The sequence below is a fragment of the Alnus glutinosa genome, chromosome 3 (genome assembly GCF_958979055.1).
Source record: "Alnus glutinosa chromosome 3, dhAlnGlut1.1, whole genome shotgun sequence".
NCBI lineage: Eukaryota > Viridiplantae > Streptophyta > Magnoliopsida > Fagales > Betulaceae > Alnus > Alnus glutinosa.
Window position 1 is genome coordinate 31,655,879 of NC_084888.1, and position 17,489 is coordinate 31,673,367.

The window sequence follows — 17,489 nt, forward strand, 5'->3', positions numbered from 1 at the left end:
CTAAGGTTTGCGTGTAAGCTTCAAGATGACAAGAACTGTGTTTCAGAAATGGAGGAATTCAGGAATATATTTTAAGCTTGGCCAACATATTGGGCAGCTGCTATGCTCTCAATTTTCTAATGCTTCCTTTGGTATCTATGACGAAAATTGGACTTGGAGTTCTCCCAGTTGTTGAAGGAGGTTGAAGAAAGAAGATGAAGAGAGAGGTTGAAGAAGGCTTTTTTTTTTTTTTTTTCATTTATTTTTAGGTTTTAATTTTCAAATTTATCTTTTAGATTTTAATTTTTAATAAAAAAAATTATTTTAAGTAAAAATGTTGACGTGACACTAACGGTCTACAGTAAATTTGGACTGCAAACTTACGGAAAAATCTATTGCAAAAAATCGAAAACACAAGAAGAATTTCTAAAATTAAAAAGTGAGTGAGTGAATTCAAATCGCGTGTTTACTCAAGAAATTATCATAATTTTTTTTAAAAAAAAAAAAGCGGACCAACGTCGTTCAAGCAACGCAAAATGCAAGCAATATCCAAAATGACGGAATTAAAATTTTAGGTGGAATTCATTTTCAAGTCATTTGCAATAGAGATCCATGAAATGGTTTAAGTAATTGCACATGGCAAAACACTTGGCATCACTGAAAGAACCTTGAGCTTTTCTTCAACCTAGTGAGATGGGCTTTGGAATCTATGGCAGCCGTCTGGAATTACACTTGAAAATCTGTTCGGATTATATAAAAAACTGATAAAACTAACAGCATTGCTGTCTATATATCATGAGCAATGATCATATCAGATCTCATACGAGTTCCCTATAGAAAAACCACGGAGAGAAATTTCACTACATTTTCCCATAAATTAGCCATCAAAAGTGACAAGCTCAAAGTAATCCCAGAATAGGACTCTGGGTTTATACTCTGTAGTTGTGGATTGTGTGTTTGTATAGCTAATCTAACCAATACAAAAAGATTGCAAGGCCTGTACATTTGAATACTATTGCTCATGCATCTTAGCTTTAAGTGACGGATTCAATCTAAGCATCCTCTTTGCTAAGTTGCGGATATCTTCTCTACTGGACTCCTCTGAAATTTGTATAAGCACTTTCACCCCACCACCAGATATTAAGTCTTTGGCGTTGTCCTCTGCAAATACCAGTAGGTCATGCTGTGTTAGCCATAGAGCGTCTCAAAGAGACATAAGAAATTCACAATCATGTAAATGGGCATCTGAAATAAAGGAGTCTTAACTGAAAAGATGTACAAATGACATATAATATGATTCCAGGTTCATAAAGTGAGAGATATTTATTGTACAAGTATTTAGGAGTCACTCCTTGCAAATTGAAAATACTTATATTAAGAATCCAAATACAAAGATTTAACTCAGGCAGGAATATGAATGCTTAAATCAAAAACCAGCACATATGATTCTCTCTTACTCAAGATTATTATTCAGATTTTTCCTCCAAAATACATACATGTTATCTGTAATTGGGTTCTAAATTTCAAATAAACTAGTCCTTAAACACTCCAAATCAACTAATGATGAAGTGTGGTCGGCAACTTACCGTTTTGTGCTAAATGGCAAAGAGCAAGCTCGATATGGCGTCGGGTTGAAGATGAAGTAGTATTAGAGTTGGCAATTAACCACGCAAGTGCACCATCGTCAATTAGAAGTGAACAACCCATTCTACGTCCTGCAAAAGTAAAGTTCTTCACATTCATGATAAGTAAAGATGACTGGTGTGTCATCTTGTATGCTATAAAACACCCACTAACCTTGAATAATTCCTCGGGATTCACATTTTGCGAAGTTAGCCAGTCCTCTAGCAACCTGTGCAATGACATCACTGCTCCCAGATCTAACCATTCCCAGGAGCGCCTTGATGCCTCCGTCGTCTTTCAGCACCATGAGTAGCTTTTCTGTTGGTAAATACACAATCCATACAGCAAATTACAAAACTATATTTTTTAACTGGATGCTGCAAAATCACCATCAGCTTACCATTTCCACATAAATTCGCAAGTGCGCCAGCAACCATTCTTAAAGTTTGTGGATCATCTGTTTTAGATGCTGTCTTTGCTAGAAGCTGAACACCTCCTTTGTCCATTATTAAGCCTTGATTCGTCTCTAGAAGATTCAAAGAAAAGAAGGATGATAAATCTATAAAGGATATGTTGAGTTTCTCTGATGTCATCAGCAAAATCATTTTAATGTGATATGAAAAAACATTGAATCAACACCAATAAAGTGATGAAGCTCAGATGATCATAGTGATTTATGGTACAATTGGGGACAAATGAAGAAGCAATCATTTCCCATTATATATATCTAAAACCGGTAACAGTATACTAATGGTGATGAAGGAGATGGTCATGGAGCATCATCTCAAAAACTAAGCAGCTACTCAGCACAAAGTTGATTACAATCCAGTAAATTAAAAAAAAAAAAAAAAAAAAAAAAAAAAAAAAAAAAGAAGAAGAAGAAGAAGAAGAAGAAGAAGAAGAAGAAGAAGAAAGAATAGAAAAGAAAAGAAAAAAGAAAGAAAGAAAGAAAGGGAAGATTACATTATTGTGATGGAAATAAGTAATTTAATTGTGATTACCGATTTCTCAATAAGTATGTCTTTCCAGAGCATTTTTCTTGTCTTTTCTGAAATTGATTCAGTGTTGAGTGCATAATAAAGTTCCTTTAGATTAAGCCAAACTCAACAAACATTACTATCTCCCTCTAATCTGAAAATTTGAAAGTCAATTTTGCCTGTTTACTTTTTGTTTTCGATTTTGCTCCATATCTTGGCAGGCACACAGAATGGATGAGCGAAGGTGTGTTCTGTTAGTGGTATATAGAGGATAGTCAATATGAGAAGTATATCTTAAAATGCACCTGAGTTTTCTATTTCACCCCCTATATTTTACCAGATTCTCAATACGTTAGGTCTTGCGGGGAGGTTTCTTTCTAAGAATCATTTACTTTCCAGTAGCAACTAAAAAGAAGAACCATCCTCAAATCGGTCAGAAAATTGATCCCATCCATCAATAACAGAGTTCAAGCTAGAGAAGCATTAAGTTAAATTCGAGTTTGAAATTTTTCTAGCCAGTTATGATTCAAAATGATCTCAAATTCCTTATTAAACTCAAAACAACGTAGATTACTCATTAAAATATAAAGTTCAAGACACAGAAAAATGAGGTCCTGCACAAAGTTTTTGGGTTCTTGGAGGCCTTTTGACAACCTCGGGAATTTAATAAATTGTAATTAAAACAGAACGCTACTGTATCTGCATGGCAGAACATGAAGATGCATAGCTGTCCATGGATTTAGACATGAGAGTTGATACTAGTTTAATGGCCAGGTTGTTACCTATAACAACTATTGGAAACATTAAGGACTCCACGCACCTCTTAGGATTGTAATACGCATAGACAGGTTGCTAATCCCAACAAATGGATTCTTTCTAGTGAAACAAAAATACATGGAATATTATGATCTGTACAAATAATCTTGCAACAAACATATTATTGGCTGATAACTGCAGCACATATATTGCAAGAAATACTAAATGCTCGTAGGATTTTCTTAAAAGGATGTCTGCAAAAATCAATTTAGTAACATTATGCACTCATGGAGAAGAAAAAAAAATGTTGCAAATTAATATTACAAATATACTCAATGCCCAAACACATTAGATTGTTTTGTGTTATTTACAAGCGCTATTTTATCAACATATTCATAAGCAAAGTTTATAATGCATAATAAACCTAGAGAAGGCTGCAAAATTACCATTCATTGCCAAATTGGCAACTGCACCAGAAGCCACTCTAAGAATAGTTGTATTTTCTGATGATCGCAACAGCATAAGCAAAGCATCTAAACCTCCTTCCTCCACAATCCTTTTCTGATTAATATCTGAAAGCATATGCAAACATTAGTCATTATGTTACTTGTCCCAAAAAAAAAATTGTCATTACGCATGATAATAATCCTCATGTTTATCGACTCTTTACTGAGAGAAAAGAAACCTAGCAATGACAAATTTATGGATAGCTTTTCAATTTGAATGCAGAAACGTATTCAATAGAAGAGCTGATATATCATCTGTGATACTAAAATAGATGTGATACAGAAGGAACTTATAATTTTCTGCCATTAGCTATTACATATTGTGACATCAACCTACTAAAAGCACATGGCTATTGAAAGGGAGACCGTCTAAAACATAATATAAAATAAAATATGAGTCTTAAGCGAACTGTGAAATACAAAGAGACAATGTTGCTTTTGAACATAAAATAGACCAAATATGTACAAGAATGTCTATAACTGCCATAAGAAATGTGAAAATTACTTCTGCTGAGGGTATGCATGTGCCCGTAGGGCAAGTGTGTGTGTGTATACACACATACTATATATATGTATGTATGTGGGTTCTTACTAAAAAAAAATTCAAACTTCAAGTTTCATGTGAACGAGATACTATGAAACCTCGCAACTCGTCAGAGTCTTAGTGAAAGTTAAATCATAGATATGAATGTTCTTGTGTATGATCAAATTTTCAAAATTTTGTTTCAAGTTCAACTTGGAGCCAACCAAAATTTGAAACCTAATTTGAGATGGTATAACCTAGTCTAATTCCTAATTAGGTATATGTAATGTACAAATACTTTAAATTTAACTGAACTTAATCGTAATATGAATATTTTTGTGTTGATTTAAAAGTTTATATAAGGTTTGGATACTTTTATGCAGAACCTGAAGCAACCAAGAAGTGGTCATGTTTAGCTGGAAACCACTGAGAATTTTCTCTTTTCCAAGTAGAAAAACCATTATGAGATGGGATAACAAAACTGTGCAGCTTCTATTCCATGCCATGACTGAAATCCAACCAGAGAATAAGTCCTAGACTGAGATAAGTTGACCAGTTCTTAAACTTATGGTACAATTTAAACTTGGCTATATATCTTAATGACAACGGTTTTTCCTTCTTTTGTTTCTTATTACACACCTTTTTATTTTGTAACACAAGTTTAGTACACAAAAGGCTATTTCTTAAATCTTTCTTCTATTTTTTCGTTTTTTATCAACAGATAGAAATCTTCAAAATCTATACAGGGAAAAGATTAAAGCTATGCAAAAAATGCCAAGAAAAAAAGAAACAATTCATATCCTAATGCAGGGAAAGATAAAAGGAGAAAAAGGACTCAAATCAAGATTCTTTTGAAGACAAATTGGTCAGCATCATATCATCCATATAATTTTATTTTATTTTTGTATAAGTAATCGAAGTATCATTAAGAGCGTAAGGCATCCCCAACATACACAAAAAGTATACAAGAGAAAACACCTAGCTCGAAGGAGAAAACAAAACAAGAAAATCATGATAACTAATCACCACAGGAGAAACAAAAGCAGTTGTCCAAAGAAACAAAGTTTTGAAGAAAAAAGCCTTAATCATCCATATGAAAAATTATAGGCAAAATGAAGTGCACCTTCAGCAGCAAGATTGGCTACCACCTTCACAGCATGAATTTGGATCTCAGAGTCTTCAGATGCCAATAATTGTAAAATCTTTTGAAGCCCAACTGAATTTGTGAAGTCAACCAACTTGTAAGAGATAATATAAGAGAAATAAAAAAGGGGAGCAAAATAAAAAGAATTAATCAAGCTTTATTTGGCTCTATTACTGATAAAATCTTGCCTTCTTCACATATCTTTGCAATTGTGGCCCTCTGACCAGAGAAAGTCTCCCTCAATGGATTTGACCTATATGAACCTGTTCGGTTCCCAACTTCTGGAGATTGTTTGCTTGTGTCTTCCTTCATATAAGATTTCTTGTCCTGTAAAACATTCAGACGTGAGAACCGAAATACTATTTAAAAACTCTTCTTCTTTTTATTTTTTTATTTATTCATGTAGAATGCATGAAACAACTTACCTCAAAAGCATTCTCATTGTCAGGTGCAGCCCTCTTTAGTTTAACCAGCTCATTTTCAATCGACTTCCTCTGCTTCTCTTCTACTAATAGTCTTTGCCTCACAGACTGAAATTCTTCATTTAGCTTTGCCTTTTTACAAATAAATAAAAGTGATTAGTAATGTTTAAGTTTCAACAAAACCATTTGTGTTACATGACTAGAATCCAGATAAACTTATTAAGTCAATCCACACTATGAGGGAAGAGAACTTAAACCAAACCCATCTGGTTTGGTATGTCAACCATACCTTCTCTTCTAGTAGATCTTCATTTTCAGATTTCAATGATTGTAGTTCATTTAAAGTATTTTCATGTAGCTGATACATTTCTTGCAACCTCAAACCAAGTTCATCAATCTCTTTCTCCCCCTGGATTTTGAAACAAATAACCATAATAAGAACGATGGTCGGTGTAGTCAGATGAACAATTCCACAAAAAATGTGAATTATCAGTGCTAGCAACAGCTGAAAAATAGTCGCATTGTGGAAGAGTTTTCCTCTCCAAGGTAATCGTAGTAACACTAGGATGCAAGAGGGGCACTGACATAGGGTTTTAGTGTTTGGAACTTGGAAGATGGCTTGATAGGGTTTATCCCAAAGTAAAATCAAGATATGAATGGTGGTGCCCAATATGTTATCTTCTGCATGGACACATTGGTTCTTACTGAAATAGCCTCATTAATCAATTACATCACTGAAGGATGGAAAATAAGAAGTAAATTAAGTAAAGATACATCACTGAATAAGACGTTAAAAATAGCATCTATCAATAAGAAGTAAAAGGGAGTAACCATTACAATGCTGAAATCAGTGAAATATGAAGGTTGCTCCAAATAGCTTTAACAAAGAAAAGACTTAATCCACACTTTCATGAGTAGACATGGTATCTATCTTGCTAACCAAGCGTTGTTATGTGCACAAGTTCTTAATTGATCAAATCTCCCGTCACCCCCGACCTTCAGGGTTTAACCAAAGTAATATATCCAGTTTCTTAATTGGTTGATTGTCCTACCACCCCTTAACCTTGAGAGGTATGATGACACAGTTTAACAAAATGATTACAGACAAATGAGCCATGCAGCTGGAAGGTGTCAAAAAAAGGAGCAATTGAATACTAAGGTTACGTTTGGTACGTAGAATGGCTATTTCATTAGGAAAATAAATAGTTTTTATTAAAAAAATAATAATGTGAAATGAAATAGCCTTGGAATAGAAATTCTCATTGCCCATGAGGGAATGGCTATTCCAAGTGTTAGATGCTTATCATATACTCTAACACCAAAGCTATTATATTCCACATTTTCCATTCTTAATAAAAGTTATTCATATTTTTAAATGGAATAGTCATTCCGCATACCAAATATAACCTAGATGTTGTTAAACAAGTTGCACTTCACATATTGAAAAAGAAGATTCTACAAAACCTCATGTATTTTTTAACTAGCGATGTTTGGACATTCCATGCAAAGTGATAAATATATTGTTTCACAACAAGCACTTTAATGAAGTATAGAAAAATCACTGTGATCAGAAAATATGGTTAAAAAGATGCTGTTTAAAAAAATATAAATCATTAATAACTAAGACAATCATCAATACCCTCCACTTTTTTTTTTTTTGGAGGGGCGGGGGGTGTGTGTTGGAAGACACGTTTAAATGCATGAAAAACAAGTTGTGCTTTTGAAATCCTTCATTATACATTATATTAAATGTGTTTGCAAAATCATAATTACCTAAGACAATCAAAAACCTGGGGGGTGGGAAGCAAGAAGAAAATGTTTTCATAGTTCTTATCATATCAAAAACAATTATGGAACTAAAGTTGAACATAAAATCAAACATATAAGATTCCATACAACCTAATTTTTTTTTAGAGATAAAGGTAACCTGTATTGAGTTTTGATGATCACTTAGGAGCCTCTTTGCCAAGTCTAATTGTTGTTCTGCACCTTCAAAACGGGCATGCTCATCCTGTAATTGCTTAACTAGTTCTGCTATTTTCTTTTCATACATCTGAGTGGTGTCCGCAAGGGCCTTCTGATATCGAGAATTTTCTGTTTGATGTTTCTACTAGCAACAAAAAATAGCATTAGAATATGTATTCATGTCAGTAAAACTTGCGGTAAAATTATATGTCTTGAAATACAATGCAATATGGCATGAACACGAGTGTCAAAGAAAAAATTATAAAACAAAGCCTTTAATTAAATTTGAGTAAAACAAGTAACACAAAAGCATAAACCACATGAGAAGTTCTCCAAAAATGAAAAATTGCAGTGAGGACAAAACAGAAATAGTTAAGACTGAAAGCAAAATATAGGGCAACAACATATAAACCATCCCTTTTTATGGTCAATCCATAAAGTACTAACCTGAATTGACATTTGATGCTCGCTCAGGAGCTTCTTTATCAAATCTAATTGTTCCTGAGCACTTTCAGAGGAAGCACGCTCGTCGTCTATCTGTTTAATCAACTTTGCTATCTTCTTCTCATACATCTGAGTGGTATCAGCTAGTACTTGCTGATATGTAGAATTTTCAAGTTGGTGTTGCTACTAACAATCAAACAGCAGTGTAAATGCTCATGCCCATATGTTCAGAAATTTTGGTTAACAACACAATTAAAGTATATGAAAAAAGTTTATGGTAAACAAATAGCTAAATTATATTTTAAATATAAATTAGCATCCCCAAAATAATAACAGAAGTATAAAGCTTTATCCAAAAAATGGAATTCTGAACAATGCCAAGCCTATAAATCTTATTGAACTTCCACACAGTAGTAGCTGTCTGCTCTGTTGCAGGCATCCACTCTAGGGGCAGGCATTCACAGCTAAAAACTAAGCCAGTCCCATTAATAGCTAAGGTTACATAAAATAAGTTTTTCCCTTTTAGTGGAACATTTATTCTGCACATTTAGAATTTTCGCCAGACTACAGGTGTAAAATGCTGCAGTAAGTCATGAGAAGGAGTCCAAGAAAAGAAAACAACTACCCCACTATATAGAAGATGCCACATTTAATGTATGCAATGTTTTCGATATTTTATTTGGTTTTGGTTTTCTCTACCTGTCGAGTGCCACCATGACAGGGAAAATACATGTTTAATTAAGATGATCCAAAGTGGGTACATGAGTACTCACCGCTCATCCGGAAGCCTCCAATTCCTTCATTGCTATGCTCAAACCCTTAGGTTAATGCTCTATCTAATTTTTTATATCTTTTAGATATGTAAAGGTCAGAGTCGAGCAAACAAAAAGACAGAGGGATAGAGCAGAATTTTCATCAAAGATATGAAAACCAAGGCCACTTATCCTCTTGATTCATAATGTTTTTTAATGAGGTCATCTGTTAATTCCCCACCACTAACCTATAGTCTTAATAGGAGGTGCACTAGAATATACAACGAAGTTAAATTTTAGTTGGTGAAGGGCTTCCTTTGGCAGGGGTTTCTTGGACCAACCTCTGCAGTGCTGGTTATCTCTCCTAAGCTAAAGGGAGTAGAGAGGTTAAGAATTTAGAATGCTCGATTAACTTTGTTGCTAGGGGCGTTCGTTCTAGTCGGGGTAAAGGCAAGGGGACCCTTGCTGAGTCTAGGGTGATTTGGCGGGGTTTGGGTTTTGGTTGTGGGGCTTTGGGTGTCTTGGCTGTTTGGGTTTCTCCGGTGTTTTCTTTGGTTTTTTTTTTTTTTTGTTTTTTTCTTTCTGTTTTTCCTGGTTTGGTTTCCTTTGTATACTTCTTGTAAGCTTAGGGGCGCCTTTCACTTTTTTTAATATATTTCTTTGCTTATCTATCAAAAAAAGAAGTTAAACTGAACATGAATTTCAGCAGAGAAATAGTCAAGGAAAAAAAAAGAAACTAGGCAAACAAACCTAAATTTGAACTTGGAAAAAGAAGGAAGTACCTTGCTATTTTGTAAACATGTTTCCAGGTGTGCAACTTTATCATGCATCAAATTGCTAAGATCTTTGCGATAGTTTAATTCATTTAAGATGCTTTTCATCTCTGATTCCAAACGATTGTTTTCCTCTTCCAAAAACTGCAAGCATGTATTTAGTGAGAAAATAATAATTATAAGAAATTACTACACAAACATTTCACTGAAGCACTAATAACTGTGTAATTATAAACAAGACAGATTATTAGAATGAGAAAGTAAGAATATAGAAGACATTAAAGACTGATATTTGATTAACTGAATTCACAAAAAATATTGATATTTGACTCACTGAATGCGCAAAAAAGATACCAGCCAAAAAATTGCAACAACATACTTGCAGGAAAGAGATCTACCTCAGACCTTGTGACTAGAACTTTTTTTTCTTCAGATAAAGAGTCTTGATTCTCCCTGAGCCGTTTTTCCAATTCGTATTTGTCATCCTCTCTCAACTTTTGTTGCCTTTCAATTTCTGCAGTAAGATGATCTACTTGATTCTCAAGCTTCCGACATAAACTTTCATAATCAAATTCTTCTTTGAGCTTTACCATGTTTACTATTTTCATTGCCTACAAAAGAAACAAATTGTTAGCCTGCGAGATATGCAAGTACCATTATAATTGATGAGTTATATTTTGTTAATCCACATTTGGAGTGGAAGCATCAAACTGGAAAACCAAAACAAGTCCTAGAAATGGCATATCAAGTCATAAATGAAAGTATACAAAATAAAACCATCATGTCCTATCTTCCAATTGCCTTAATATGTGAAGGCCTGATTTAAGAACAAGAAGAGGAAACAAATTGTAATAAAAATTTCTGAAATGGGAAGGTTGAACATTGCACTACACTTTAGTGCTATCTTTTAGGCTGATTTTTGTTGGGCATGAAGTTTCTAGGCTCCAAGACTTGGCGAATGGGGCATTCTCTGGGACAAAATTGCAGTCAACTTCGAGCAGTTTTGTTCTCTAATCTGTTTCCATACATGGTCCGCAGCTCTGGGAAGGTTTTTCAACTGCCTCCCAAGTGTCACTGCTACTGATATTAAACTTAAGCAGGGACTGGATTCCTCCCCAATTTAATAACAGAATAATTGCAATACAATTAAAACTAGACCACGAAGGACACAGCAGAATGCATGCTTCACTTTAATTAGATGTCAATATTAGTATTACTCTTTCCAATATTATTATTTGATGCAAGCCATATAGACTTGATACAAAAGATAAATGTTGTATTTGATTAAATTAAAGAAAACTCAACACATACTTTAAGCTTAGTTTTTTTTGTACCCATTATAATGCAGGATCAGTCCAAGAAAAGATGTGCCAGATAAATATTCCCAGAGCATTGATTGCTTTTGTAATAATATCATAACATCCAGAGTCATAGTTATTATATTTCAGATAATTAAAAGATTGAAAACCTCACAGCAACAATACAATGGAGAGAGAGAGAGAGAGAGAGAGGTCAGTAGATGATCGACCACATGAAATAGCTTATAGATTTACAAGAAAAATCCAGAATTTCAAAATCATAAAGTTCTTTATCCAACATACCCGCTGTCCAAACATTATCGTGCTAGCAGTTTCTGTATGGTGCCGTGCAGATGGCCCGATTGTTATTATAAGTGAAGTCCTCGCAGAGCCTATTTCAATAAAAGCAATATTGAATTTCAATAAACTAAAAAAAAAAAAAAAAAAACAATAAATATTCTTATTGAAAGAAAATAAAACAACAAGAACACCACAACAATGTGAAAACAATCACTCACGAACTGTACGAGGTTTGCTTTGGCTTAATTATAATTTTTTGGGCAAACAACTATTTTGGTTCCTAAAAGCGAAGTTCTAATTTAGTCCCTAAAATTTAAAAAGTTACAATTCAAAAGGACAAAATTGAAATTTAATGAAAAGAGGAGCATTGGTTGGTCATGTCCTTGATTGTAACTTTTAAAGTTTCACGAACCAGATTGAAACTTCATGTATTTTTTCAGGGACCAAAATGGGTATTTTCCATATTTTTTACAAATGATCAGCAACTCTAAATAGGATTCACCAGTTTTCACATAGGCCAGAAATCTATAAATTTTGTTGAATGCCATCCTATAAAATGACTAAAGGATATAGAAGAGGCATATTGGTTGGTCATGTGAATACAGACTCGGAATATATATGGAACTACAATGATACAGTACCATTGATATAATAATAAAACAAAGGCTTAGGATAACTAGAAATTCTTGGTGTCATTAGATGCAAAACGATACAAGAAAGGTGTGATATTCCAGAGATATCAGTTTACTCCATAAAAATAGCAGAGAATAAAAAGGATCACCTCCAAATGAATCACGAAGCAATCTTGTCAGCTTAGAATCTCTAGTAGGTATATGTGGGCTGTTTTCAGCCAACGCATTTATACATTTTCCAAGGGAACTGAGAGAAAGATTAATAAACTTAGCCTCTTCAAGTAATGGGCCTTCACTTCCTGCAACATGAAAATGAAACATAAACTCTTAGAAGATAATAAGTATTATGAAAAGGTTGCACTTTTCTTATTTTACTATTTACAAAAAAAAAAAAAAAAAAAACACTAAATAATTTTAAAACCCAACACTAGTATTCTTAGCCCACACATGGTAATGTTGTATAATATCCCAGTAGAAATTAATAATAGTAATAATAGCAATATTTAATATAAAACTAAAGATACTGAAAACCAACAAGATAAAAATAGGTGGAAACATCTCAAAAAAAAAAAAAAAAAAAAAATTAAGGTTGAGATTATTGAGCCTGAAAGGTGATAAAAAAGAAAATTCAGGGGTAATATGAAACCAAAATGATATCATTTTAGATGTATACTATAAAAAACAAACCAGATTTGTCTATCCTTTCAGATCCGGCAAGATCCACAATCAGCAACTTGCTTTTTCGGACTATAGGTATGTTGTTACCATCAATTCTATTGCCCTTCTCTCGAGAATTAATCTCATCATTGACTTTTTCGTGGACAGATCTTCGAATATAAACCTATAAAAAGGAAAGGTCTGATATGTTCATTATTTAGAAGAAACATAACAAAAACATTCTGTACAATTTTAGGCATTGATGGAGAAGGTCTGAAACCCTGGAAAATGCCCACCGTGAGAATTGCATGACTACGAGAAGATTCGGTATTCATCTTTGTATTAGCTGCATGACGGTTTGCCTCACCAACTTGTAGTAGTTGTAGAAAATGATCAAGATTTTGTATTTTAACTATTGTAGCACCAGGCAATGACACTTCACCAGTCTTCGGATCCTCATTAATAGGAATATTAGTCTTTTCTGGAGCAAGCAAATCTTGTATAGATTCCATATACAACTGGAACAACAACAAGAAATAACAAAGAAGTGATCAGCCATCATAGCAGTAAAAATCCAAAATTATTTTAATATGCAGTTTGGTGACAAGTGAGCATCATAGTCAGCAAGGGAATGATGAAATGTGCCTATGAAAATAGTTACATTCACAATCAAAGATATGGATGGAACGAGAAATGAGAGTCAAAAAAAAAAAAAGAGAGAGAGACAAGCTTTCAAGCCCGAAAACCTATTATCCCTTGTGATTTTCTTAAATTGAATCCAAAGAACCGTTCTTACAATGTCTGGCTTGCATTAAATCCATCTTCTCCATACCACATTAGAAATTCAACAGTAGAGGTGAGTTTATTAGCCCCCCATATATTCAATTCATCACATACTTTTAATAAGTAATAAAATTCATTCAGGACAAGAAAGGGCATGGCCCTAGTACATGGGGAGAAGCATACCAGAGAGATTCAAGAGAAAAAAAAAAATGAACACCTAGGTCTAAGATTACAAAGGTCCAAAAACTCGGAGAAAGACAGTGATACAAAACCCCCTCAGGCCCTCATCCAGTTAAAAGTTCGTCACGTTCAAATCTCTAAAGTTCTACTTAATGTTCCCAGGTTTGTCCATAACCTTCCAGAATCTTCAAAACTTCATAACATTCTTGTTGAATTTCAAAACATTAATGAGTCAGAATCTATACATTGAAGCATGCCTATTAAAGAAGATTGAAGTACTTTTAAGAACTTCAAAGACACGGAAACATGTCTATTATAGAAGATGAAGCACTCCCTGAACAACTTTAAATATAAAAAAATCCTGCGCACACAGAAACACAAGACAAGCAAGTCTTAATGCAACACTTCAATACCTGCAAATAGGAGACTTCTACACTGTCAGAAGCAGGAGATGTATTGGCAATAATGTCTTCCAGTGCTCTAACCATAATACCGCGCTCAGATGGGTCATCTTTACCCAGTCTTCCAACTGTGTAAGTTTTTCCAGTACCTGTTTGACCGTAAGCCATCACTGTCCCGTTATATCCATTCAATACACTCTGCAAAAGTATATCAACATTAAATTGTAATAATTAAAGTGCCATTCCATCCAAAAAAATTCAAAATTAATTGCTTCTATGACAATGATAGATAGGGAAGTGAATTTGGGCCTCAATTGAACAAATAAAATTATTACTCCTCCATCCCAAATTGTCTCATGTTTAAGACACAAAATGTCAAAAAGAATTATTAGCTACCAAAATTAATGTGTTGCACATCATATATTAGTAAAGTTCTTACTTAAAAAAATAACAATAATTGGCAATGGTGTCCAAAATTGCCCTTTTTTTTTAATTTAGATTGCTTTCTTTTAGACATTTAAGTTTATTTAGATTAAGGGTAATTGGAAACTTGAAAATCTTAATGCTTTGAGTTTTTTTTTCAAATTGACACTAAATTTTTTATGGACAACAACAGAACGTGTAACGTCCAATTTCGGATGGGGAGATTTAAAAGCCACATAAATTCATGCATCCATGGAGTCATGAACAAAGAGCATTTTAAATTTGTCAGTGTCACACTCATAAAGCAATTTAGATCTGGTAATCCCCAAGCAATAAATTAACAATATTCTAAATTGCTAATCTTTGTTGTAAAGTAGTCTTCAGCACAAGAAATTCCCAGTAAAGCTGCATGGTTAATAAATAGTTCTTAAAATTGTGACTTAAACGACACTTTTCACTTTACCTCGACTACAGGTTTTGCAACCACTTCGTAAACACGCTTTTGAGAGGCAGTTTCTGTAAAAAGCTCATCAAATCTATAAGACTCAGAACTCCAGTTGTTCTTTCTCAACTTCAACCGCTTCAGCTACATGGAGGCAACCAGCATAAAGAAAAAGAACCATTCAATTAATCCAAAGGTTCTGGTGGGTAGTGCTTGTTCAAAACATAAGACGTGTGTGTGTGTGTGTGTGTGTGTGAGAGAGAGAGAGAGAGAGAGAGAGAGAGAGAGAGAGAGAGAGATTTAACATCAGTGTAATCTTTGAGTGAGACATATAAATCACCTCTGGTTGTAACTCAACACAATCAGAAAAATCAGCATCTGAAACGAGATCTTCGGCATTTCTTGGTCGAAGTCTGACAGCAACTCTCACCCTTCCAGAATCTGTGCTAAAGATTAAACCCAAGACCTTCATAAATAGATCTTTCAATCTAGCTTTGGCAATTTCTAATCACATTATGTAGAAATATTATGCACAGAGAGGCAACTATAGATGTTTTTGCCTTATAATCCATCTATTCCTTTACACCGCTGGTTGTGAATGGTCATACTAGACGAAGTATTCAGTGCCCACAACCACAAAGTTGCTTACAACCTCATTTTAGACATTAAGTAGCTCATGAACAATGTTGTTTCTTGATGTCTATGAATGTTAATTGGTGGGTTTTAATCAAATTCATTGTGAGTAAGTTACGTTTATACAAGAAATCATTTTGTGAAGAAGTCCAATATTCAGCTCACTTGGTTAAAAAGAATACTTTCATCAGGATGGTCAGCGTAGTCATAACACTTGCTATTAACTCATAATTTTTATTTTTTATTCTCAGGACTTGTTTTATATCGTTTTACTTTTACCATCTCCCAGGGTAAAAATGAAGGAACTCATTTAATATTATTATTAAAGAATAAAATCACAAATTTCATGTCCAATGACAAACTGTATGGTTGTTCACCATAGGTTTTATTATATCTATTGAGCCAAATACTCTTCAATGATCACAGAATGTGGGAATTTATACTAATATTTAAGTGGTTCGATCCAATATGAGACTGACAAGTTTGATTCAGAACCTTTTTCCATAGATATCTCTCCTGCATATAGAATTTCTACATGTATCTCTGATGCCATAAATTGCACAAAGGGAATTCAAATTCTCTCACCCAATTCAGCATTCTATATATCCATTCAAACAATACCCAAGTTTTCCCACATCTTCAAGCAACCACATAAGTACCAAGAAAAGGAATAATTGAAACTCTCATCCCCACAAAACCAAAAGGAAAAACCGCTTAACCCAGTCGTACAATCTAAACAACCCAATATAAATAACAAATAAACCGAAACATTTGAAATTCAAAGATTACTTCACGCTAATCCTAAGAGAGAATCACATTTGAAAAACCCATTATTGACATATATCAGAACATACAAAGATAAGTGCACATTACATATGCGTGCATACAGAGAGAGAGAGAGAGAGACCTTCATCTGTGTCAAAAGAGTGAGTACGGGAAGTGGGGGTGACAGAGCGTCTGGAAGAGGAGGTGGGCTTCCCCCGAACCGGATTATGATGGGTTTGAGCATGAGCCAGAGCACTTCTAGAAGACGAAGACGAAGACGAAGACGAAGAAGAAGAAGAAGACCCAGGTGGTGGATGAGGAACATGATGGTGCGCTTGTCTCTCGGGCCTATTGGACGACCTCGAAGCCATTCCTATTCGACCCCAAGAGACAGAGTTGTCACAACATTCATTCCGGTTCCAGATGGAGACCAATGAAATAGAAAATCCAGAACAGATGTCCAAAGAGAGGTTAGTCAAAGTGGTTCGGGATCAACTCTTGTGACTCTTATATTAAAAATTCCAAAAGAAACAGTCAGACGGAGTTGAGGCCGGCACGACGCAAGCTTGCTTGAGAAAGACAGTGAAAGTGGCTCCCTTCCCGCGTTGTTGCGTAGTTTTCCGTTGTGCCGGCGGTAAACGTTTTGAGTGATGAGACGGCAATTATATATATATATTTCAAAAGAAGTTCTATAGCAAACCTGTACATGACATGACATAAAATTCAAAAAAGCCCCCAATTAATGTGAATAGGAAAAGAGCTGGGGAATGGGGATTGCTTCTTCTTTACGTTTTTTTTTTTTTTTCCCCCTTTTTATTAAAAAAAAAAAAAAGAAAAAAAAAAAAGAAGAAGAAGAAATTCCGTGTAGGCCAGGATTGTTTTTTTCACCAAAAAGGCCAAAGGGTAATGGATAGAATTTATTTAGGGGCAACAATATTTTCAAACCTTTCAACTTTAATCCGTTAATTGACCAAGCAACTCACGAGCGAGTTCAACTGGCGGTAAAGAATCAACAACACCACGTATGGCTTGACACGTGGCCTTCTTACTTTTCCGGAATAGTCCAGAAGGACCGTTGTAATGCTTGATTTGTTATAAACGCTTCCAAGCC

The 17,489-nt window shown here is 34.3% G+C and overlaps 1 protein-coding gene across 1 annotated transcript; it reads right to left on the reverse strand.

Moving 5' to 3' along the window:
- Positions 1–826: 826 nt before the first annotated feature.
- LOC133864126 (kinesin-like protein KIN-UC) lies at positions 827–17,028 on the reverse strand. The gene is made up of 21 exons (XM_062300352.1): positions 16,521–17,028; positions 15,321–15,421; positions 15,002–15,124; positions 14,128–14,313; positions 13,048–13,269; positions 12,782–12,935; positions 12,244–12,393; positions 11,466–11,554; positions 10,263–10,475; positions 9,874–10,008; positions 8,343–8,522; positions 7,858–8,037; positions 6,220–6,339; positions 5,934–6,062; positions 5,697–5,835; positions 5,488–5,580; positions 3,782–3,907; positions 2,003–2,128; positions 1,777–1,920; positions 1,566–1,694; positions 827–1,140 (listed from the first exon to the last, which is right to left on the reverse strand). The coding sequence occupies exons 1-21, from the start codon at positions 16,747–16,749 to the stop codon at positions 992–994; spliced, it is 3,117 nt and encodes a 1,038-aa protein (XP_062156336.1). The 5' UTR covers positions 16,750–17,028; the 3' UTR covers positions 827–991.
- Between the last annotated feature and the right edge of the window lie 461 nt (positions 17,029–17,489).